Raw genomic sequence first — 26884 nt, 5'->3', positions numbered from 1 at the left:
GTGTTGGTAATCTGCCGTAAAACAACAAAGAGGCGGCGGCATGAGACGTTGATCAGCGGGTTTTGAGTGAATGGTGTTTGTCGGGTCATGCGAGTTAAATTTTAGGGTGAATGTTTGTACAGCTGAATGATTTCTGTACATTATATCTAACGGCGTGACAGAGGGGGTTAAAATGTTGTGAATGCATCAATAAGCTCCTCATAGTTCAAATATTTTGAATAGATGAGACTACTTTCAGACACATCATTTTAGCTTACTTTTTGAAGAAAAAAAAAATCCTAATTAATAGCTGCTCGGAAACTACAAAGGAACTTAATAGTGTGGTTAGTTCCAAAATATTCATAACATCAGATGGAAATTCATGGTTGGATCATGTAAGAGCGACAAATGTGTTTCCAGGATATTTAAATCTTAAATCGTGTTTAGCAGCAAGCTACAGCTACATCCTGCTTGGACCACAGAACAAGGAGACTACCTCGGATGACGCTAATTCAGTGAAAGAGGATTCACTGCTTCTTCTACAATACATTTGTTGTTTAGGCCTCCAAATATCATTAAAATGAAACATTTGGTTTTTGGTTGAACTGCTAACAATTCCGAGAGGATCGTATAAAATCACTGACGAGGCGTCACCGACATTTTCAGAGGACTAAAACCACTGCAGCAGAGCAAATGTAGATAACATGATAATATTCTGCCTTTTCTGCTGCAAAGCACCTTGCCACAAAACTCCTTTGCTCCCTGGGTGATTGACAGTTTGAGGGTAGTGGGGCAGAGATCATTAAACAAGACCTGCGTTAAGACAAAACCGCCAGGCACCCTGAGCTTCACCAGCTGTAGGCTGGAGGATTACAAGACCTGGCTCAGGCGCTTTCTGAAGCGGTTTGATTCATCAATGGGGAGAGATTGTTGGTGTATGCCACAGTGGGATGCGTGTGCGTGTGCGCGTGTGTGTGTGAACAAATCAAAGCAAATCTCTACTTGATTGAACTGCGTTTAAGCTTTTCTAATCGCTGAAAAAAATCTCGCTATCTGTACTTTTTTTTTTTTTTGCCACGGGTGACCAATCACAACAGGGCTGAGGTTTGAGGGGAGTTGCTCATCTTCACATCATATCTTAAAGCACCCAGACTGCACAAAACAGATAACAGTTACAAGATACGAGGAGACGGTCGGTGAGAAGTTCGTGCACCACAACTGTCGCTCTGTGTCGCTGAAGTGGGTCGGTGGCTCCTCATTACGACCGATAGCTGGCTGAGGTGACCTTGAGCCGGACACTGAGTCTCGGTGCTGAAGGGATGCCAAGAGAAAAAAGCATTTCCCCACAGGAATCAATAAAAGGGTCACATTACATTTTGGGATCAGACTATAATGAAACCAGGTCCGAGGTAATTAGAATTCCTAAGCTGTCCTTCCCTGAGCCGACTGAGGGAGGTACTGAAGTGAACTGTGACCAGAGTAACATTATATTTCACTGACATATTTTAGTCTGGAATAAAAAAAAATCACAGACTGACTCGGTCATCCCTAGAAATAAGGAGATGATGACATAATAACTTGTTCATTGGCACCAAGTCGACTGTGCTCACAAGAAAACAACAGCACTAAACCTTTATGTGAAAGCCTCCTGTGAGTGACTAATGGATGAGACAGATCCTGTTAGAGCACTGGGAGCCATGGCACAAGCTATGCGAAGTGGTATTAAGGAGGTTGGGGTGGATGGAAAAGTCAAGAAAGCAAGAGACCCCACCATGACAAGGGATGCTGTTTGCTTTCAGCTTCTATGACTACAATCCTTTCCGAACCCTTTCCAGTTAGTTTTTGTGTCTAACCAAACTTTACAATAAAAATGACAGTACTAGTGATCAAGAAAAGTTATTTGTAAAAGTTTTCAAAGTACGAGATGCAATGTCTCTTTCATGGAGCATGCCCAGTTGCACCCCTATGTTCCTATAGTAGCTCAGAACAGACGAATCCAACACTGGCTCTTAAGAGGGACTTTTGTGTTTTTCAAGGCCACCATAGATTGAAGCGGAGGGAGAGGCGAGGGGTGTTCAGTTACTTGAAATCTGCAGCCTCACCACTGCATGCCACTAAACCCTGCTCCTTCAAGAAATTGTAGTTCTTGTAGATTGTTTAATTGAGCGGCTGAAGCAGGGTCGACCGGTCCATGAAGCGTGTGGATCGAGGGCCACATGACGTTTGGCAGCATGATACAGTGACTTGTTTCATTCGTTAGGGGATCGTGTTTCTCTCACAGAATAGCACTGGCTCGGAGCTCTGGGAAAAGAGCACTATATATACCAAGAGAGAAACGCCAGTGTTGTCCAATATTAGTCTCTCTCTATCTCTCACAGTTTGACCTGCAGCCTTCTGCTGTCAAGCGAAGTCAAAATAAGTCAGCAGAGATCAGTTTGTGCGGCGGAGTGGGCCCTGAAAGATCAGCTGGTGGGTGATTTGTCAGAGGCCGTTCCCAGGAGAGCAAGTGAAGACATACAAACATAAGAGGCTCGAGGACAGATGATTATAAAAATGGATAGTAGCATGTCTAAGTCATTTTGCCAATTTATTTTTAACTGTAGAAAAGGATCCTGAATATTTGTGAGAAATTCTTAAATCTTAAAAGTCGCAACCTGTTTTTTTTTTTTTTTGCAGCAACACACTGTAGATTGGAGTTCAATTATCTTTATGTTGTTTCAGCAGAGTGTGTTCCCAGAGGTACATCCCTGCAAAAACAGCGTGACCCCAGGTGCATAAATAATTCACATACATTCGGTATCTTTAAGCCTGCGCCGGGCCGAGTGGTTACAGCGTGATTTGCTGCAGCAGACAGTCGCTGCTCATCTCCGTGAAAGTGTAAAAGTGAGTAATGCTTGTGCTGCACCAATACGCCGTGGAGCATTAGTAATAGACGGCTGCCTGCGCTGCATTAAAAACTACTAGCGGGGGGTGATAGCTGGAGGCTCCAATTTTACGAGCGAAAATGCAACATGGTGAAATCCAAAATGAGAAAAAGCTGCAAAAACCACATAAGTCAACGTTTTTTTTTTCTTACACACTTTGAAGCTCACATCAGTCTTTTACATACTCAGTTAAATCCAATAACTTGCTCTGCCTGACAGCTCAAATCAATTTTGTTTGTCAGGTTGGAGATTTCTGCAAATCTAGAGAATCTGTTCTGTTTGGATCAAATTTTAAATATATTTATAGATGATTTGAGATGACACTTGTTTCATGTCTGCGTGTGCTGCAGCAAAGGAGAGCAAATACAAAGGATTTGTGATTTCTGTCATGAAATCGTTCTGCATTGCAAACTACAAAAGGAGGAGGCAGATTACGAAACAGTGACGATTCCTTATTTCTATCTTTTTTTAATCTACTCAAAGCTCTCAACATTAAATGTGCTACAAGTCAATGTGATGGCCTGCGTCACTTGCGTGGCAACCAATTGTGATGATGCCTTGTAAACATACAAATACGGCACGATGAAACTAAGGTATGAACAATGTACAAAATGCTGGATATAGGACAATATATATGTACCTGTAGGATCAATGCAGTTATTCAGCTTGAAAATATTAACATTGTATTGCAACTTAATGATGCTGAGCATAAAGAACTGCGACTGGTCATTGCACTTATTATAAAGACGCATGACTGTCTCTTATTTTCCTGATGCTATTCATGTCCATCAGCTACATTGCTGGGATTTGCCGGTGCGTCATCATTTTAGCACCTACGTTCTACATTAAATATACAATGGAGGCCGACTGTAGTCAGATTTCTGTGCAAGTTGTTTGACGGGGCTAACGCTTTCCATGATGCAGCACAAAATGTCAGGACCACGTGCATAATCAAGTACAGCCAGTGTCGGCTGGTCTGCATGTCGGAAAAATGACTATATAACATTGTAAGTGACATTTTTGAAAATGCAATCATCATTTATTGAGTTATGTGGGTGACCTCTTTAATCTGTGAACAAAATCTTGGGTGGGGAATAAAATGAATATCATCAATAATAACATGAGGTCAGTCAGTAACCACATAGGTGTGAGCGAGGCATCAATCTTCTCACCATCCTGTCGGAAAGAGTAAAATTTCCAGTAATGTTCCCTTAACAATAAACAGGCAGTGGATTATTGTCACTATTTTAGTGCACTAAATTACGTGACCGATTTGAGACTACAAAGTATTTTTTCACCCAAGCGAAGCGTAGCTTGTTCTCCATTGGTATAGATCAGCTTAACTTGCTTTATGGAGATAGATTATTTAAAGCAATTCTTTACTGAGCTCATATCATTCCAACCTCAACATGAACCAGCTCGCGTCTTGCTGCTATTTCTGCATTGTATTCCCACCAGGGGCTAAACTTTGGTTGTGAAATTCTTGGCATATGTAACATGATTGGATAAAGCGACACAGGTGGTAGCCTGACACTAAATATGCACTGCAGAAAAACACACACACACACACACACACACACACACACACACTGAGAAGCCGTGCTGCGAGTGCTCCTCTTTAAACCCAAGCCACCATTGTTGCCTCTCTCTGTGTTTGTTGTTGCGACAGAAAGGGCTTAACATGGCTCTGTGACTTTGCATGGCTTTTGCATTGGTTAAATGACAGGGTCAATTATTTGGCTATTTTCTGATGACCCACTAACATTTTTCCTGCTATCTCTTATGTACAACAAGTGAGGCATGTTGAGAGCAAACGGGAACAGAGGGGGAGCAGACAGGAGTGTTAGAAATGTCAGTGTCACACTCTGTGACAGTTTACTCAGCCTGGACAACTCTAGACACATTTGGGAAATGTCTTAAATGGGCGTGATTTGCACCGAGTGGGATTATGTTTGGCAGGAGTGTTGCAGTGTCAGTATTGGATGAAGCCCATGCCTTGACAGCAAATACTGTTAGTGAGGGTGAAGGAGGGTATATTACACCCATCTGCCAAGATGACTCATAACCGCTGCAGGGGGCCAAAGCCACAATAGTGCCTGAGAGTTTGGTGTCCACGTTGTGAGGGATGGCTTCGCACAGCTCATCCTGCGAGTGCAGTGGTTTTATCTCAGTGCATCATCTCGAGCTGTGTTCATTTTTCTACCTGAATCAGGGACTTTCTTGATCGAAAAACGAATTCTACCGTCACCTGCTGTGGAAAATTTCTCCAAAGTACATTCCTTCTGACAGAGCGGACTTGAAGGACGTGTTTTCTTTTTCCACCTGATGTACACTCTGCACTGATGACTCATATTGTAACGTGTTAGAAGGCAATCCACCGTTATTCAGCACTCTAGCACTGCTTGTAAAAGTGAGCTGCACAGATCTTTTTCAAAAGAAACCATGACTCAGCTCATGGAGAAATGTTGCTTTGCTGCTTGGATGCAGCACAGCCACTGAATATTAACCAAGCTCGAGCAGGAGCCAAAGAGATGAATCATTATCCTCTGTGTTCACGTTAGTGTTACCTATAATGCAATGCACGTTTTAGCTACCAAACAAAGATCTACAGTCTCCAATGTGACTTTAACTGACAGTTTTACATGAATAAATTCATTAAAAAAAAAAAGGGATGAACATCAGCTCTGCAGAGCGATTTTGTGGTCAGCAACTTTTATGTTCTGGTTTACTGTCATCCTATCAAGAGAGCATTTACCAGCTTAAAAGGCAGTTATGAAAAAAATAAACGTTAACAAGTGATCCCTCAGGTTATCAAAATTCGACTTCTTCAGTCGTCACACTGATGAAGAGGAAACCTGTTGCTGTAATTATTAGTGCCATGGGGGATGAAAAATCACAGACCGGAATAAAATGACTGACCAGCACAGGTAATAGCAGCATTACCTCATTTCCCCTTGAGAAATAAAGCCAAAGCCCTTTATGCTGCTAGATAATAAGATCCTGATCCCCTAATAATAGAATGGCAACAAGAGGCTTTGGGACATTTTGGATGCACCATCTCCACCAATTGGTCATTACACACAAATAAGCATCTACCTGTTTGCTTTGTAAATCAGATACAGTGCACCTAAATTATTTGCATCACCTTGGAGACAGTGGTGCTCAGTAGAGTGCTGTCATAAACTCCATGCTCTTATTACAGTGTGGACATTTGACTTGTAAACAGCCAGAGTTGTGACTTACTGAGATGACTGAGGAGGTTGCTGGGCAACTGGACAGGAGGCAGACCTGCAGGGACGACTGGATAGTAGGAGGGACAGTCTAGATTTAATTAGAATTTTAAATGTCTTTTTTAAGTTAAATACAGAGGTTACATCCACAGAGAGGAGGATGACCATGTTTCAAGGGAGAATGAGGAATCTATCTCAAATCCACTACATACTAATTCCAAGTGTGTTTTGGGTATTTAATGTGTTCCCAGTGACAAAATTAGGCATAATAAACAAGAACAAACTCTTGATTTTGGAGTGATCTGTGTACAGTGTAGAGTAGTGAGATAACTTAAAAGTGCCGTATGTGCACTTTGCACAGTTCACATACAGCATCACTTACATGTTTGTGTGAACTGCCATAAATATTATAGTGTATATTCTGTACAGTAGGATTGAAGTGGAACACTGCTAATGAATTTTGTCCACGTTTATCAGGGAGCAAAGATGTAGGAAGCAAATTTCTAGCAAAGTACACTGTAACATTGCCTGCATCGGACATGAAACACCAACTTAACATTATTAAAATGTTATGAAATAAATGGAGGGCAGGGACTAGATGAAAGGGAGCAGATCATCTACTTTCAGTTTGACTGTAGATTTTGATTCCTTTCAACACTTCCTACAAATACATCCACGCAGTGGGATATTCAAAGAAAGCGCGCACACACAAATTAAATTCATGCATACATGTGTACACACCTGGCTTTACTGATCCTCATACAAACATAATGACAGAGAACTCTCAGTTAACCGCGCCTTCGTTTTGCAGCCCTCAGTGACTCGGCTGTCTGTCCTACTGCCAGGTGAAGGTCGTGTGTGGTTTTCAAAGTGAAGCTAACAGTGTCAACAAACTGCCGATCGTTCTGCAACCGATGACATCTGGAACGTCCAGTTGCAATCACACATCCAATAAATGCCACATTTGAACAATTTCAAAGTGCACAATCACAGTGGCAGCGCCGCACATCTGTTTACGTTTCTAGAACTCAGAGACTTCATTACCCAGAAATCATAGGAAACGCTCCACCTCCTCAGATGTAAACATGTTAGAGGCTGGAGGTGGTGAACGGCCTGTACACTGACTTCTCTGAACGCTGTGCTCACTCTGCTGTTACAGCTTGATTTTAAAGGACAAACCTGCAGCATCACAACAACAAGCCCACTCTGATCAGTGGAAAGAACCTTCAGCTCCTGATAAATGAGACCTTGGCCGCTGAAGGGTAATGTAGCAGACTACAGTACAGTTCCTGTCTCAGTCCCTGCCTTCTGCTGTCCTCTACTGTGCAGGGGATTGGATGACCCCTAATTTTAGCCCGGGGTTTGTCGGCCAATGGACAGTTTGGATTACAAGTAAAAAAAAGGAGCTGACGCAACAGTCATTAGATGGGAGATAAGGAGGAGTATCAAAGCATTTCTGCTTCATTTGTGACTTGATATTTTTGTGTCGCTGGAGGCCGGGGAGGATTTTTTGTTGATGCCTCTAAGAGCTGCTGCTGATAACAATCATTTGAACTCAAGTTCAGGGACATAAACACAGAGGAGGACTGGAGACAACAGCCTGTGCAGAGAGACAGCTCCAATCCACTAACTTTCTATTTAAACATGTCGTGAATGGATGAATCATGAACTATTCTTATTGAAGTGTTTTATAATACCATGAGTTGGTACAATACACACACCTGAAGCATGTTAAAAATATAGTGTTTCTCCAAAAAAGCAAACTAATAAAATACTTCAAGGATTCTGATGACAGAAATAATTTTATATTTTGTCTTTTTTATTTCATTACAGCTGCAACACATTATATAACAGGAGTTTAGAGCCATGCTGGCACATCTGTGAAGGTGTATTTAGCTGCAGTGGTTCTTTGTGCTAAATGCTACCATTAGCATTCTGACATGCTTGCAGTGACAAATGCAAATATAGTGATGTTTGTCAGGTATGTTTTACATGTTTGCTGTCTTAATTGAGAACGTTAGCCTGCTAACATCTGCAGATGAGGACTTAACACACACACAAAAAAAAAATCGGATTATATTCTCTGACTTTATGTTTTCTTGAGGCTTTGAGCCAACACATGAATCACTGATAACTTGACTGACAGGTGAAATGCACCGTCTTCAACAGAGTTAATCCTTCAATCAGTGGCATTATGTGTGTGCACTGAGGGCAAAGTTACAGCATGTGGACCAGCTGATGGATGCTGTAACCCTGTAATCCTTCACTGTCAATCCTCTGTCACGACACAGATGGATGGACAGACTGGGATGAATGAATGAATGCATGCATGCCAATGACTACATTTGAATTGTATTTCCTCTAATCTCCAGTTTTGCTATTTCTTCCTTCAATAGAAACTAATTACTCAATTAAATAAAACATAAAACAAAGTTCTGATTACAAAACATAATTAATTAAACAGGAAACAGGCATCTTGCAACTTAGTGACCTGTTTTTGAAAGCAATTTGTTTGTGATGTTGTTCTATTAGTGTACACCCCTTTCATCCAGTCATGCCGTTACAATCCTTGTGTTTGCACATAATATTCAGGGTCAACATTGTTGATGAAGCTCAGCAGCATCCAAAAGCTCCAAAAGGCCACTGCCAAAACTGAAAAAGTGCCGCCCTCTACTGGCGGGTCAAAGCAGAGGGTCCCAATGAAGACCCCTGTTACCGCTGAAATCAATTCACAGTAATTATTCCAACTTTAAACTAATGCGGACACAATGGTGATAAAAACTTGTCATAAACTGGCATAAGGACAAGCAAAAAGCGACAGCAACTCTAAAATAACTGCAATACTAAATCTTTTTTAAAACATTTTTTTTAATTTTTTTATCCTATTTCAGATTTAACACGATAATACATTCTTTGTGTCATATATTATTGCCTTTGGGTAAAGTAAAAATATCCTTAAAAAATATCAGAAATATGACCATAGAGTAAAAAAAACACTGCACAAAAGATTGCTCTGAAACTCATACAGTGTATGCTGTATATTTAATTGAGATGAAATACTACATACATTTATGAATAAAAAATAATCACTGAATTTGGGCAAAAAAAGAAAACCAACAAGGCTTGTTTCTGTTTCAGCCACTAAACTCTGCTTCCTGATAGTTTATGGTGCAACCAGGGACATGCACTGGACTGTCCATATCCAAGTCCCAAGCCTAGTATCAGTGTACACCCAACAGCTGCAACTATGAGATTAATATTTCTGCAGAAAAGCACCTGCATGCCTCAAAGTGTCTGACTCATGAAATCATCATTTTTGTCCTACAACAAGTTGCGGAACCTTTTGGTTATACATTTGTATGTATCAGTCAATTCCCTGGTTTGGGTTTTCTGATGAAACCATTTGCTGATTAGGTAAATTATTGTGCCTCATATTGCTATTACTTATAAAGATTATGTCAAAGAGGCTGTTTTGCATGTGTTTATGTGTGCATATATGTTTGGGATAAAGCAGAAGGGATCACGGTGTCAGGATGTTGGGGCTCACAGGTGATTTGTCTTCTTCCTGGGTGGCCCTTGTTGTGACAGACCATTTCAGATATCCACACCTCCGTACCATTGGATCTTTCTGGAGCTGCGCTCTCATCCTGGGCTCACAGGACCCTCAGAGGGGGTGGAGTAGGAGCGGGAACAGAGGATTGGGAAATAAATTTGGATGTTGCCTAATCAGGGAAAATTCTGAAAGCCGCATGGTAATTGAGTGCATCGGCTCTGTTGAAATTTAAACGTGAAAGTGGTCCAGATATAAATGAAACCACCACTGAATATCAAATGAGGGGCATGCGCCAATATTTCAACTTAACAGAGAGCAAAATTAGCAGCTCTGGCAGCTTTAGGATGTGAATATGGGATGTGTTTTGTGTGCTTCATCATCTTTTAAGGTGACTGCAGAGATTCTCCTGTAACCGGTGTAGGAGGTTCAGTTTATTTTCTGCTCCTTTTGTTTTATCTGCAAAGTCACAGGTTCGACTGAAATAATATTTTGTCACAGTGACATCAAATTATGATATTAAATAAGATATGTAGTCTGACTATAGATGGTATCTAAAGGTTGTTTTACATCGTTAAAAATGTTGCACAAAAAAAAGGTCCACGTGCATCTGCTCTGTTTCATCACCAGATGTAAGCTAAAGTGAGAGCGAGCCAAAATATTAAAAGGGAGTGCTTTCGCGTTGTATTTAAGAGGCTTCATACCCGAGAAGGGCAGCAGAGTTGGATGATAACTGTGGAGTCACCACATCTCATGTATTTCTATTGTTAATATATAATATTGGTTACTGCAGCTTCACATTACGCTGTACTATCGAGCCTCACAAAGTCATGCCATTGTCTGAATCCAGCCGGCCTGGCTCTGAACTGCATGACCCCTCATTTTTGGTTTGTTCGGTGTGAGATCCAGTGGGGTGATACTGCTACCGCCCAGCAAATCCTGGCTAACTCAAACCCCATCAGTCCTCTTCCTCATAATCACCTGCTCTAAACCAGACAAGGTTACAGTCTGATGACACAGAGCATAGAGCATCTGCCAGCGGCTGAAAGCCGATGCAGGATGTTAAATATATTGGGCGTGTTCGGGACATGTATTGAGACATGGGAGTCCGCTTGGCTAAAATAGAGCCGGTGTAAAGAGCAACAGCATGAGGTTCACTTCATGTGCGTCATGTTCTGCTGTGCTCATGATTGAATCAAAACTGCGTGACGGGCGCCATTAAAAATTCATTATGGTCTTAGTTCTGGTTCAGAGGTCGCAGAGCTGCTGCCTGTTTTTATTTTCACCAGCTTTAAGTGTGAAGACATAGGTAATTATAACCACTACACATGCCTTCATGCACAGAAACACACATTTGGAGTCAGCCATGAGAAAAATACTGAAATACATACAAACTCCCGATCAGCATGTACACATTCAGAGCAAAAAGTAAGACAAAGGGCCTGTGTGCTTCGTCACATTTCATGTTGTAGTCTGGGCCCTTTTACCCCACAGATTAAATATAAACCTGGCAGAAGCAAGAAGCCCCTCCTGTATTCCTTGAGGACAAACCACCTCCACTGTTCCTGCAGTCAGCTGCTTTATGTTGTGCTCCCATGATGAGCTCAAATATTGCAAAGGAATTTCTTTTTCTGAAGCTCAGTGTTTAATATTTGGTTTAACATTGTATCCTGAGGTTCATCTGAGATTCTCTCTCAACACTGTTTACACATACACTTGTCTTTGTTTCATGGCCTGTCCCTCCATAGTTTGTAAAGGGGATCAAATGCTGCAATTAGATTTCTTTTTTCATTGATTCATTTATTCTTTCATCTTTTACTTCGTAGCTGCTAACTCGAGGGATATATTTATGTTATTTTACTTGGATTTACACAAAGAGTCCTTCATGACTTAGTTTTAAAGAGTCCAACTTTAATTGCAACATGGCGCCCCCTGGTGAAGAACAGATATTTCTCTGCTGCTCATTGTGCGCTTTGAGTTTTTTCATTAGTCCTACTGTGCAAGAACTGATGGCAGTTATTATTCCCCAGGTAATACACAACACGGCATTTTAGGACAGCTGCTGCATGACAGGTATACTCATTGCGTTATCAGTGCGCCATGTCCAGCTTATTCCATGTCATCAGATGTAGAAATGCAAAGTGGAGCTGCATTGTTTCTCAATGTGATGTCTGTGTCTGAGACATGCTTACATTGGACATGTGCGAAGATAAAATTCTTCACAAATTCTGGCCAGTCCAAAGATTTCCTGGGATTGCATCACCTTCAACAGAGAGGATGGAAATAATTAAATAAAGTGCAGCAGACAGGCATTTTAACAGCTATAAACCCTGTTGCAGCGAGTCACTGTCCTATATCCTGGAGCTTTAAACCACAGCGGGCCTCCATGAGAGCTGAAACATCTCTGTTTATCTGCCTGACGTTCGTGGAGGTATTAGTCGCTGCCCTGAGCTGTGGACGACTTCAGTGCACAGGAATTCCCAAACTACTTCTCTTGTTGCTTTACAGTCCAGCAGCGCTAATGCTTGCAGGAAACATCTCCGACGGTTTTATGGCACCTCATCCAACCTCGGGGCCTGAATGCCGATTGCTACCTGTTGCTGCGGCAACCTCCGCACTGTTTGTATACAGTTCACTCTTCTTATTTTTTTGGTTGTTGGCTCGTTGTCGGAAACCCCTCCGGTCCAGTGCTCTACTCTCTGACAGTCATTCTTTGGATGCTGTTAGCTCTACTGATGCATTTTAATACGGTTTACTGACACTTAACTGGAGCAATGCGAGTGGAAATACTCCGACTATTTTTATATTTTACAATGGAAACAAATTTCTCATGAGGCCTTTTTCCAAAGTCTAAAACTGTCCTTGTGCTCTCTCAGTATGTCTGTCTGCACATTAATAAGACTCCTAGGTGTTGTTTTGATATCAATTGGCTGACTGTTCTGATCTGTTGTGTTAATGTGTTCTGAAAGCTGCAGAGAGATTACTGTCCTCACTGTAAACAGCTACATGCAAAGCAAAAGACGAATGCTCCATAAAATCTAGAAAATGTAACCTCTTTTATATTCTTCTTAAGCTTATTTCAATATGTTTTCTGCCAAATAAATGTGAATGACACTGAGCCAAAAAGGAAAACAGGTGATTTTTGATCTCAGGGCTTTCTGACCTCCTCTGGCTCCATTTAGTCGTTTAATCATGGCTGAAATGGACTTGTTTTTATTTCTCTCTTCCAGTGCATGGCCTCGCATACATCCAAACACATAATTATGGCTGTGAATGGAGGAAAATTAAGATGCAATGACATTATTCACCAGGAATGTGTAAAGAATAACGGAAGAATAATTGATTTCCTAACAACTAATGCAATATACAGACGTGCAGTATATTTACATGAAAGAACAGTATAAATAAAAACCAGACAGTTAACTGTAGATCTGATTGCAATGCACACCAAACAAACGTGGGAATGAACTCCTCCCTGCCACTGAGTTAACAACAAAGCATGAAGTATCACCACAGACTAAAAAAGGACATCTAATTACACAGTTCTGTAGAAGGATGCAGCCTCATGTTCATCACACTCGATGAGAAATGTGTGAAGGATGAGGGACATGTGATCTGATTTTACATGGATCTGACTTCTGCTGCTCTTCTCTGACTGTACACAGTTACTTCCGGTACTGATGCATGACACTGCAGTGCTGAACTCTGTGCTCGGATAAAACCAAGGACTTTAGACATGATTTGCCATAAATTCCCCGACATGGCAACCAGCTTCCTCCTTCACATGATCAATTCTTCACAGGCAGATTTTTCCGGCTGCTGTGAGAAAGATTGACAATTGCTACGGCTGCGTAGAATTTCAGGTGCTTCACACATAGATCTCAGTTCAACATCTGTTATTTATTTTTGGGTTCTTGCTGAGAGTTCTTGTCATTTGTTAGCTTTTGCGCAGAGCTAACCTGCTGCTGTCTACAGCATTTATATTCATTGCATTGCTTAGTTTTTGGCACAACACGTCAAGAACATGGAAAACCAAGCAATTAGCACCAAAACTAGCTCTCAGTTGAATGAAACCATCTTTTGGATATTTGTGCACAATGCAAATGATGCAAAAGCTAATCAACAAATTTCCCCAGTGCTGGTTTGAAAGCATTTTTATGAAAAACGATCCAATTATGAGCTTGTTTTAGAAACTGTGCATGTCTGCACTTCTCCAGCGGGATTTTGAGAAGTGTTACAGAACCTACTCGAGCCACCTGAAAGCACTTAAAGAGAATTCAAACAGTAAAGTCACCACGTGGTGATTCAGTCCATACTTTGTGTACAGTGAGCTGCCGACTACCAGAAGACCCTCCAGAGGATAAACTGCTGCTCCTCCATCGCTCCCCTCCCCTCTCTTCTCCTTTCTCTGCTCTCTTTTGATCTGCGTCTCTCTTCCCGTCAATCATACTGACAGCAGCATGATGTCAGGCTGCAGGAATCTACTCTGTAATTTGTGTGTGCCTGTGCAGCGGTGGGTGTGTGCATGCATGCATATGTTCAGTGTGTGTCTGTGCGTTTTCTGCTCGCATGCCAACTGTCCACACAGGCTGCTGTTTGCATCTGTGTGTGTGTGTGTGTGTGTGTGTGTGTGTGTGTGTGTGTGGGAGGAGAGTGAAGAGGTACATCTTTTTGTAGCACACCTGCTTCCTCACCTTTCACCCTCTTGACTTTAACGACCTTCCTCCTGCTTTACTTCCCGCTCACATGAAAAGTGAAGTCATCACTAAAAAGCCCTCTATTTCTTTTTTTTCTTTTTTTTTTCGAGCTTTCAGGGACAACTCGTTGTAAAAGACTCTGCGTGCCCTGCTGCTTCGTTTACTTAAAAGTATATTGACAAAGTTTGGATAACATCTGGGAAAGGCTTTTTATGCATATGTGTGGCAGGGTGTGGTGCTGGTTTACATTGAGTCCCAGCAGTCATTGAAAAGGTCCAATACAATAAAGCTCCTAAATAATAAGCTTAATCGGTTTTTGAAGAGTTCAGAGGTGCGATAAAAGTACTCGATAGCCACTATAGACGGACTTTACAAGGGTTTACGAGTTGGTGACTGGCTGGCTGGCTCGATGAGTTCACTGCATAAAAACTCTTTGAATGAATGAGCCTTTTGACCTGGTAGCTAGTTGGAGAAACCTTGGTGGTCCCCACTCGACAAGCCCAAACTGCCAACTGTTTCCAGTAACAGCTTCGCTTTTGGCTTTAGACATTGTCCTCACGGCTTAATGAGAGCACACAGTAATGGAAGGGCCTCAGGAGAGAAGGGGGAACAGGAAAGAGAATTTATGAATAAGTAGCCAGGTTGTTATTATTAATATTGATCATTTTAAGACCGGGCCAGTGGTCAAATCTACTTTGGTCCAGACTGAAATATTGCATGCATGAACTTTTGTGCAGACATTGATGGTGCCCAGAGGATGCCTTGTCATTCAACACCATCATAAGGTCAAATTTATTTAGTTGAGTACTTTTGTTTATGATCAAATACCTGCAAAACCTTTAACATCATCATTTTTTTTGCTGTATTTTATGTCATCAAATGTTAACATGCTGTAACACCGCAAATTAAGATGGTCTGGCGGTCAGCTTACTTCTCATTATGACCATGCTGCCAACGTACAGTCACAAGAAGGAGTGATTCTTTTCAGTGTGCTGTCTTTATTACCAAAACCAAAGAAAGCAGCCAAGTCTGTTGCATAAGATGTGAGCACCTGTCAATCCTAACACCGCCCTTTGGCAATGATCCCCACTTACGTAAATGAAAAATGATTGAAGTTTATTTGAGCTGCTCTGACAAAATCGCCTGACACTGTTTGACTGGGATTAGCAAGAGGACAAAGCACGGTGAAGTCATCTCTTAGACGTGTCACACACCCATTCATTCATGCCGTCATCGTTAATAAGCACTCCAGCAGCTGGGAATCATGATGTATTGTTATTATGTTAGAATCACAGGTACTAACATGATAACTACAGGTTGGGTAATACTGTGACTTCATCGGAAGTGTTTTAATTGAGAGACGTTTTATTCAAATATTAAGTGATTCGTTGGAACCAGAGACCGAGAGGAAGTAATTTATTCAGCACCAGTGAGACATTTCTCGTTAAAAATGTCCTGTGTGGCTCTGATGGGGTTATCTGAGGTCATTTGCTGTAGATTGTGGCTAATTAACTGTGTTTTGGCTGTTCTGTCTTCACACCTCCTCTGATTGATAACACGGTCATGGAGAAAATATGTGCGTGCACACGGGCATGTTAAGTGCCATTGTTTTTGGTCTGCTCGGTGAGAGAAGGCCTGAGAGACATTTCCAAACAGCACCTTCTTCAGGCTATGTTTTCATTTGGCACTGTTGCCTTCCTAGTGTATTTACAGCCTGTGTCTATTTAGATCTGGACTGCGTTGCTGTACAATTGGTAGCAGGTGAAGAGATTTTGTAGTTTAACATTGATTAACTCTGGTTTTATCATCTATTCTGTCAATCAGCTGATGTCTTCTTTTTTTTTATATCATTTAATACGTTTATTTTGGATATCTATCCATAATAAAAGAATAAATAATAAAGATAATTATTCTAATCTAATGATTTCAGTACATTAGTTAAGTTGGTAGATATTATTCTAATCATAAATCTTGAATAGAATAATAGTATTTGGATAATGAAAGAAAGGTGTTTGAGTAGTGAATATACAGTTCAACAAATTAGCTTCACATCTGTCCAAGAATACGAATCAGCACAGCTGGCCAGCTGTTTTTGGGACTTTTCCTCCCCACTCTGGTGTTTTCAATGCTGTCCCCTTTCTTCCAAGTTTCCTATAACCAATAACACAGGTTACAAAAACCAGGGCCATCACTCACTGGAGCTACAACACAGATCTCATTTATTCAACTCCCACTACGACAGTAAGGGACTGATCTGGAGATACGTCAGATCCAATATGAAGCTATTTTCCCGTCCCCTCAGTGAACTTTTTTATGAACTATGTGATATATTTCTGATCCATCTTGGACATTTTGCAGATACTTGATACTTGCACATGTCAGAATCCCAGCGGGGCCGCATTACATGTCTGCAACCCGAGGACTTGTTGCACAATCTCAGCTCAAATCTGTCTCCTCCAGCTCGTGATGCACGAGTGTGTGTGTGTGTGTGTGTCAGTGTGAACATATCTGTGTTCGTTGCATCACGGGTTTGTAAATTTCAATAGGCTGCAGTTGTGCTGCGTGACGAACTGTAAAGTTTCATCAGAGCTGGTTGAGCCTATTACTCATTAGAAATGTTACTGCTCTGATGATGCTGAGGATAAAGTTACAAACACACAGCCTCATCTGCATCTTTTCCATATTACACAGAAGAAGCATGTAGTTTATCTAAATCTGTACAAACACACACATGCAGACACACTTTGAGAGGAGTTCTGTCTGTTGCCTGCAGCCCAGATCTCTGAGTAAGCCAGTGTGGAGTCTGTCTTAAACGGCAAGGAATTACCTCAGCTCTGAATCATGTGGCGCCTTGCCTAGAGTGTGCACAATGCAATCAGCCAGCCATCTTTCTTCCTCATAAACTGTCAGAGGGCCTCACACAAAGGCTGGACACACACTGCAAGGAGCCTCGAACACATTGTTTCTGTGTTTCAATCAGCCTGTCTCAGTTAATTCAGTTAGCGTAGTGAGATTTTCATGTTGGTCTCAGTAGTCTGGACAAAGGCGGAAAAATATAATTTTACGGTTTTGACTTTGTTTTCTGTTTTAATAGACAGACAATAAACAGAAGAAGTTCAGACAGAAGTGCACACAGGCACAGATAACAACTTTATGTGAAAGATAATGGGAGATGTTTATCTCAGAGTGCTAAACGTCTGCTTTTTGAAGTATTATATTACTCATTATTTAAATTATGTAGATTTAGCTGATGGATATAAGTGGTGGAGGAAGTATCCACATGTTGTATACCGTACGAAAATACTTCATTATGAGACAATTGGGGTAAACTGTTCACTATTTACCTGAGGAATGTCATGGGGTGGAAATATAAAGTAAGCAAGCAGCACAAGTACCTAAAAAAAAGTAAGCAGTACAAGTATGGACAAAAAGTAAGTAGTGCAAGTACTAAAACTGGTCTGCATGGAGGTACTGCTAAAGCCCAAGCGCAGACAAAAGCCCAGAACGTCACAGTTTCAGCAGCTACAACGAACCTGAGATGTTGGTGATCTTGTCATTTATTATCAGCAGCACATAGCTGCACTTCATTATGTTATGTTGCCCAGCTACAAAAGACAAAATAACTGTAACCAAGCACACTGTGGTGAAATATGGCCTTTCACCGGAACAGGCACTTTTGAGCTCAGTTAGCTGGAAACATTTTGATGTGAGTCGAGCCGGATAGATGATGATGTAATGCCTTTGGGCAGATTATTCTCTCTCACATCAAACACTCAGAAATGAGTCTCGGCATGCTTTTGATTCAATTTGGGTTTGTCTTTTGGATATATTTACTTTAGCTCAACATTATGCTGAGAAAGTAATAAATTACTTGGCAAACAAGCTCATAGTTCCTTTGCAGCTTACAGCATTCATCTATTTATCATAGTCTGATTTATCATAGTCAGAGAGTCCCTGAATGGCCCATTCATAAAACCAGATGTCACAAAGACGCACTGTAGACTCCAAACAGACCTCGGTAGGTAACCACGATGCTTCTTATTCATAGCTCATGAAATCATCTACCCTTATGTTAACCCTTTCCCTGACCACCTATCATCAGACAAAGTAGGTACACATTGAGACCCACAAGTTCTGGACGCCCTTTTCCAGACCAAAATTTTACTTAGTGGGAAAATTCCCGGACTGTGACTGATGGTCGGCAGCTTTGGATAATTCGTTGCGACAGGACTGAAGGTGGAGGGTCCAAAATAAATTCTGGCACCATCACAGAATTTATGGCATAATCGTGCTTTGTGGCCGGTGGTGGTACAATGTCGTGATGATGGCTCTATTCTCCTGAGTGGCTAATAATAACATGGCAGGCAATGACGACATGTGGCCATGCTGTGCGCATGGAGGTCTGAAGGTCATGCAGGTCTAGTTTACGGCCCACTTACAGGATGATGACAGATCAGGTTACTCCTGCATAGTGTGATGAGATCCCACTGCAGACATGTAATCAACAGATATAATATTTAGACATGCTCAGGATGTTGATAAGAAAAGCCCAGACTTAAACATTTTAACTGCAGCTGGATGAGTTTATTTCATCTTTGTGCTCACTGTGTTGTTCAGAGGAGTATTTTTCTTCTTTCCGGGATTGTCAGATGTCTAGTATTTGTTTAAATGCACTTTAGGATATGTAGGACATCAGAGAGTGAAGCAGTTGATCTGGATTTAGTGTCACCCATGTCCACTGAGGCCTAAATCCTCTGGCACATCATGTATTCTGTTTCTTTCCTGATTGTTTTGGCTGAGTGCAAAGATAAATATGCAAAAGGGAGACAAAGACACTTAAACACACACACGCACAACATATGGTGCAATAAATGTGTGCATAACTGCATGCACGATATAAACAAACACTCCATTTTCCCTTCATTCAGCAGATAGAGGAACATGCGATCCCGCAGCAACAGTCTGGAGGACGTAACCAAGGCCGACCTGGCACAGCAGCAGCATGTGGACACACGCAAGCGATCCGCAGAGCGAGAGGAGCCTTCGGGAAGGGCAGAGCGTCGCAGTCGACACCGGGAGCCACCGGACGACACCGGCACCATTCAGCGGAACCACAAGACGGCCAAGAACAGCAGCAGTGCTGGCGGAAGTGGAAGTGGGAGCGGTAGCAGCATCAGCGGCAGCGGCAGCAGCAGCGGAGGCAGTGCCAGTGGTGCTGCTAAAGGCGGTCGGAGAGAGAAGGGCAGGGACCTCTCCCAAGATGACCTTGTCTTTCTACTGAGCTTGCTCGAAGGAGAGCTACAGGTAATTAAAACAGAGGAGACTTGGATTTAGCCGTGGGAACATTTAACCATTCCAGCAGCAGACAGGCCTGCAGACATGGCACTGGTCGGACATAGAGTCAGACTGGCTCACTGGGCACTCAAGATGGACTCAAAGTCCGTGTTAATAGACAGCTAACAGCTGAGGCTACTTCCTGTCATTCCAGCACCAGATCCAGCAATCCCTTGGCAGAATTGATGTGCGGTTAAAAACAGGGCAAATCTGCCTTACTAATGAAGTTAAATGAGCTAGATACAAGAAAACTTGCAGAGATTGAAGTATCTATTCTTTGGCACAGGAGTATTTTTGCAGATAATAAGCCAAAACAAAAGAAAAATAATTTGGAAAGGTCTCTCCTGCAAATCTTAAAGCAGTGGTTCTAAACCTTTTCTGTGGGGGTGACCCTCAGAGTCCCTCACCTCGCCCCATCTATACATGTAATACCCGTAAAAGCTTTCTGGAACACACAAATCCAGTAGATTTATGACAATATATGATTTGATCGAATCATTAAATTTACATTGTTAAATTAGCAGAGCAACTCCACAATGTTTCTGTGCACCTCTCAGTAGCTGCAGGACTTCAGCCATGACTCATTTCTTGCTGTCTTGCGGCTGTATATTGGAAGTCTGCGGGCTATTAATCTCCCATTACACAGTTGAATCTAATCAAATTCTCCTCCTGCTCCCATTGCAGGCCAGAGATGAGGTGATCACAGTGCTGAAAGCAGAGAAAGTCGACATGGCCCTGCTGGAGGCCAAATACAGTTTTGTGACACCACAGAAAGTCCTGCAGGCCCTGCAGAGAGACGCCATCCAGGGCAAGGCCGACGACTTCCAGGAGGATATCTATGAGAAACCCATGGTCGAGGTAACAACAAATCTCAGTCAGAATCTCAGTCTACCAATCAACCAAATGACTGCCTCACTAACAGTGCAGTCCAGACATGACAGATGTTTTCTATGTGCTGCCACCACAGCTGGATAAGTTGGTGGAGAAGCAGAGGGAGACACACCGGCGGATGCTGGAGCAGCTGTTGATGGTGGAGCAGTCGCACAAACAGGCCCTGTACAAGCTGGAGGATGAGAAGAGGAACCACGGAGAGTTCATGAAGAAGAGCGACGAGTTCACCAACCTGCTGGAGCAGGAGCGCGAGAGGTCAGTTTCAGAGTTAATGAGAGAGCGCGGGTGGTCAATCAGGAAGGTTGCAGCTGCCCTACACTGTCTAAATGTATTCGTGGAGAGATCTGGTGACGTATAATCTGATAGCAAAGAAAATCTAATTTTGGTTTTAGGGGAAAGCTTAAGTATCACATTTTTAAAGTCTAATTTGAATGATTTTGGATTCCCTTCAACTAAATTAAAGCACATTTGGTGTGCTAGCCTCCTGTTGTGTATAAAACATAGTTGATAAGCAAACTAAGATTTGATCAGGATTTAAGAGCCACAAAAATCTTTACTCTCATATAAAGTAGTCTTCCAAGACATGTAAACAAATGTAGATGTGTAAAATTGCCATAGTTCTCCTTTAAGTACCATTAGAGGTGGTTCTATGTGACGTGCTGTAAATGAAAGGTAACGAAATGCTACTGACCACCCATGTCGACCCGCACTGCATGTTTCACTTAGCTGCAACGGGCAGATAAATGACATTCACAAACTACGAGCATAAATTCAGCCTCGAAGTGAAGAATGAAACTGAAGCCAAAATTACATGTGATGCATATTTTGTGTTTAAGCAACATCCGTCATCTCTAATTGCCTCACTGTCCCTACGGTATGAGCGTCTTTACGAGTAAATGTCAGCATCTTCAGGGTTAGAGGCCCTCTATCGCATTCCAGCAGACACAGTGAAAGAAGGAGGATAATTTTTTTCCCCATGGCCTTGTGGCAGAGGATAGAGATGATTCAATAATCTGTGGAGTTGAGTGCCTTGCTCAAAAGCCAGTGAAAGAGTGGTTCGAACTCCAGCCCTCTCAGCGCTGCCAAAGTATGAATGTCTTAATCATCCTATGTAATGTTCTCCAGGATTACAGGGGAAACTCCCTCCTGAAGGATTCCATTACTGTTCTAGGTCCTCCAATTTTATTATCACCTTTTATTGAACAACTTTGCACAAACCTGGAGCAAACCACAAGTTGTTTGTGGAGAAGATCCAGCAATCGAGAGAGGGAGCCAAGATTTTGCATCAGATAATTTTGGTTTGAGCTTTACATTTACAGCTCTGCTTTATGGTAGCACTGCGGATATTTGTGAACTGGAGTGAAGAACTATATCCATGGAAAACTATCATACAGCGAAGTCTGCATTTCAATTTCATCTGCATCACGTTTGGTGACTTTACGCTGTTCGTGTGCTGGATTCTGAAACATAACAAGTATTTTGGATTATTGTGCAGGCGTGTTGCTGAAGTCTCAACGCCTCCAATGGTGAAACTATGATCCATAAAATGCTGTAACGAGAGATGAACCTGGGATGAATTATTTAAAGGAGCTGTTTAACATTGCCAGCCAAGACAGAGGCGGCTAGAGGCCTGAGGTGGAAACATGTCTGACTGATTTCTTCTGTAAATGTCACAGAGAGAGCAGTTACTGGGCAGTGCTGTGTTTACTGCTTCCTCAGCAATATCACATGTCACACACACACACACACACACACACACACACACACACACACACACACACACACTGAGCGCGTACTAATCCAAGAACTCACCTACAACACACACAGACAGACTCACGGCCATAAAAACACACACATGCACTCTCAGCAATTAGTTGCTCAAAGGAAACACAGCTGGACAACGGCCCGTGACCTATTTGGGACAATCACATCATTGCACTTAAGCCGTAGCAGAGTGTTTGAGTTGGAACGCATGCTGGTGTGACGACGGTCTGTGCTTTGTCACCGAGCATGTCAGGAAGGACGGGCTGCCATGAAAAATAGTCCCCTGTCCAGGGTCGAGCTAATTACCGCGTGAGAAAAGGCGAAAGATTTATACGACTGAGAGGAGAGCAAAAAAAAAGAAAAGAAAAAGGAACCTAATGGCTCTGAGAAGTATCAATCACACCGCATGTTCAACAAGATGCCAGATTACCATGGAAATAGTTGATGAGGGTGTATTTTTTCATTTATGACTTTGCCAGTAGACTTCAGCATCAGTGCATGTACATAGGAGTGAGTAAAAATGTGTGTAGGGGGAGTTCAACATCTGCCGTTGTCATCTGTCTTCGGTCGTCGAGCGTAGTCTTGTTTATGTAGCTGAGTGTGTGTGCGTGATGTGGACAATTATTAGGTGAACGTGTGTGTTCGGAGGTGTCCTCTTACTTCATCCCCTCCCCTGTTTGTCCAGACAATTCTCACATGAGACATTATAGTTTTCTGTGCCGCCACTTGGATAATTATGAGTTATACTATATGGTAATGCTGTAAGTGCTCTGGAGTCAGTGTGGGCGTATTTCTGTGGTTCATAAATAATGTGAAATGCAGCATTCATAGCCAGCAGAGAAACCAGGATGTAGATGCAGGTTTTTCCAAAACAATTTGGTCTTACTTACCAAGTTTTGGCCATCATTTGTATTGGTTTAAAATTAAGATTTTACATGTGTGTGTGTGTGTGTGTGTGTGTGTGTGTGTGTGTGTGTGTGGCGGGGGGGGGGGGGGGGGGGGGGGAGGGGGGGGTTATGTGCACAGTGGCATCCTGCAAAACTCTATTTAAAACATTCAGTAAAATTTCATGATTCACTCGTTTTGACGAATCAATTAGTGAGCTTTGGAGGTGCTATTAGGCCCCTCTGTCATCTTTAGAAACAGCCTGTTTCCATGTTCCCCATTTTTTTGCAAAGCTGAGCAGTAGCTCAATATTGAACATACATACACGGCAGTCCTATTGATCTTCGTATATAACTCTAGTAAATGAGCACATGAGCCAATATGTTGAAACATCACTTCTGCAAGTACAATATTGTCATAATTAATAGAACTGATAGCCAACACATGAAAACTGAAATAAATCAGAATTGTCCATCAGTCTGTAAAAATGGGAATGTATTTTAAGTATCCAGTGCTGATCACAAGAAAGTCTGACCAAGAGCCCGAGGGAATATATTTCTGTCATATAAGCATCTGCTGACCCTGTAAAGATGTAGAGGTAGGCGTGTCATCAGGCCGCCTCAAGCTGGAAGAGAGAGAGAATCCCAGAGGAGCTAAACTAAACAACATTTAGTCCTTCACACATGCACAAAACGCAGAGTTTGTTCAGCGGCTTCTGTTCTCTACACTTCTTCCAAAACAGTATTGCAGACAAAACTTCTCAAAAGGAAAAGCCACTTATCACTTGTTTAAAGGAGAGCTGAAACAGCCTTCTGTGCTCTGCGAGCGGCAGCTGTGGCTTGACGTGCAGTACGAGAGACGGCGCGTCGCACCAGCCTTTAATTTCACTCTCGTTAATTCACTGTTGTATGATGCATTTTAGCTGCATGTAATCATTTCCTTTGACTCGGCCCTGGAAAACAACAAGTTGTGATTACATCCTGGGGTAAAGTGGAGGAGGTTTTGGGACAAAACATTTTTCCCCCTCACACACACACTCGTCTCTTGCTGCCGTTTTTATTTTGACCCTTTTAATAGCAGGGAGCCTATGACCGACCTCCTCCCGGGAAACCCGGAAGATGCATTTGTAAATCCGGGCAGGGGGTTTGGGATGAACCCTGTTCCCCTCTGGTTAATCGCCGATCGAGCACTCGTCTGTGAGTGATGACCTCATTGCGCGCCGGGTACTGCAGGAGCAGCAGGGGTGTGAGAGCGAGAGCGGCATCCTAACCATCAACAGATGTTACTTTAAACATGACTTCAGCTCACCGATACACATGCACAGCGCATACAGCTACGCCTCGGCAGGCCGTTTGCTCGCCTTCGTTTTTCAACAGAGATCTGAAGGGCAGGGAGCGAATTTGATGACCATGTGTATCCTCTGATTTCACGCGTGGCGTAAAAGAAAAAAAAAAAAAAAAGTAAATTCTGGCTAACATTTAAAACATACCGACTGTTGTTGTCATGTGATGCACTGAACCCAGAGAGACCTGACGGAAATATGAGCAGAAAGTCAAACCCGCTGCCGTTACCATTTAAAGCTCCACCGGACAGCTTTGCATGTTGATGCCTGCATCTGACACTCACTCCTGATCACTTCTGTGATGTACCGTCGCTGAAATGCACACAGCACCCTCCTGTTCACCAAGCCAGCAGGTTCGGGATCATTTTATACCAAAGGTAGAAGAGAAGTAAAAGTTCTGGTGTCACTGAACCCAAGATCTTTTGGATGGAACGGATCACATACTGCTGTTCAGTTCAACAATGTTTATATTTCACTGTTATTGTTTGTTTTAATGGGTGATCGTGAGAATATACCTGGCACCGCGCTTTAATTTGGCAACTACACTTCAGAAACACATCCACAGAAATCAGAGAGAAACTGCATTACTAAACCCAACATTTCCATTTCTCTTAAGTGTCACTAAACATTCACGCTGTCATCCCAAAACTCGTGTCAATCAATCCCATAACCTGTCATAGGGCCTCACTTAAAGTTACATTTACAGGACAATAATACAAACTACACCTTACACCAAATAATGCACACTCTCTTTTTGAGTATTCTGCAATTTAGTCCTGTGAAAACTGAATACATAACACCTTTTTATGACTTCTAATTTACAAAATGATATATATATATATATATATATATATATATATATATATATATATATATATATATATATATATATCAGTGTACATGCTGACCTGAAGTTTTTTTGTGCCGCTTTAAAAACAAACTTTGTACCAAAGTGTTATTTTGGTACAAAGACTGTGTCCACATATTGATCTAAAACTGGGCTATCAAAAATGATCCCAGGCCCTTGACAGCTAAAAGCACAATTGAAATCAGATGTCTCCAATTCTGTTTCAGCAACATTTCATGATTAACACCAATAAAATGTGTGTAGTTTCCCATAAAAATCTCACAACTGTATGTGTGTTTTATTAGTCACTATTCTCACATAATGCATCAAGGCCTTTACGGGGAATAAACAAAGCTGTGTGACAGGAAACCGCCTGCAGATCTTATGAAATAAAAATACCGTGACGTAATTTACGGGCACGATAAGTGATTACTGAGCTGTTCGATAGAAACAGAAAGTATGGTAGCTGCAATCATGACACGACATAACCTCCATCCAACTCTCAACAATTTGCAGGGCACGCGATGTATGTTCATGCCATCTGGTTGACTTAACTGCAGCGGTGGTGACATCACTCATGTGGATCAGATCGAGAACATTCTTTAGCGATGCCCTCATCATCACTGAGATGCTTATTATCCAGACCTGCCGTGCCCTTTGAAACACAACACAGGGGTTTGGGATCTGGGATGTTTGGTTATTAATGATCCCTGTTCCTGCCTCTGCAAGTTCACCTCACAGGCAGGTTGTGAACTTTGCTGAAAAAAAAATAATAGTTATGCTGTGTTTGTACAAATGACAGCATGTTTTAGGAAGTTGTCGAGCAACTGCTGTACTGTATCTACATGTATTCCTGTGCATGTATGAGCAGGATCTGTCTTCACCTATACATCGTTAAGATATTATCAGTCCTCTCAAAACTGTTGGTGAGGAGACAGAAATCTGCCTCATTCATCAACTGTAGCCTACATGTGATGGCTGAGCTCTTAGCGAAGGCCGTTGCGTCCTTCCCGGCTCTGAGGAGGAGCACACCTGTATTCCTCCCACAAATGTTTCAGCCTGGTGCATTTTATTCATTCCTGCTCCAAGCCAGCTTCAAGCTTTTCCTATGATGGATGAGATGTTGAAATATGCGATCGGAGATGTTTAGAAACGTGTGGAGAAATTGTCTGGTCAGTTTTAAACTATGAAATATTCAGCTCTATTTAAAACAAACACTGTAACAGGAAAGTAAACATGAAGCTCTGTGTCGACATTTCCTTTTATGGGAAGAAGAGCTTTTCCTCAAACTGACCAGTGAAAGTGACGTTGTTCAGATATTTGTACGCTTTGAAGCTCTCCCCGTGTGCCCTCATGTCGAGGTCAGGAATAACACATATATGACACATTCAGCGACACCCTCTAAACACACATACGAGACGCAGCCAGTTACACAACACGT

At 42.1% G+C, this 26884-nt stretch overlaps 2 protein-coding genes across 3 annotated transcripts in view; one reads left to right on the top strand and one right to left on the bottom strand.

Moving 5' to 3' along the window:
• LOC138207185 (collagen alpha-1(VIII) chain-like) overlaps positions 1-26884 on the bottom strand; it is a 104221-nt gene that overhangs the window by 37897 nt on the left and 39440 nt on the right. The window lies entirely within an intron of this gene.
• filip1l (filamin A interacting protein 1-like) overlaps positions 1-26884 on the top strand; it is a 60382-nt gene that overhangs the window by 2023 nt on the left and 31475 nt on the right. The window contains exons 2-4 of one of the 2 annotated variants that reach the window (XM_069164239.1): positions 19312-19684; positions 20399-20572; positions 20682-20860. In XM_069164239.1, the coding sequence (XP_069020340.1) occupies positions 19322-19684; positions 20399-20572; positions 20682-20860 (716 nt within the window). In that variant the 5' untranslated portion in view covers positions 19312-19321. Of the gene's footprint in view, positions 1-19308; positions 19685-20398; positions 20573-20681; positions 20861-26884 lie in introns of both variants that reach the window. The other variant, XM_069164237.1, reaches the window with a different exon arrangement.

Source organism: Embiotoca jacksoni, unplaced genomic scaffold (genome assembly GCF_022577435.1).
Source record: "Embiotoca jacksoni isolate LCO1_2020_lvr unplaced genomic scaffold, fEmbJac1.0.p SCAF_30, whole genome shotgun sequence".
Lineage (NCBI taxonomy): Eukaryota > Metazoa > Chordata > Actinopteri > Embiotocidae > Embiotoca > Embiotoca jacksoni.
Note: the sequence above shows the minus strand (reverse complement) of the source record. Positions and strands in the feature narration are given on the sequence as shown.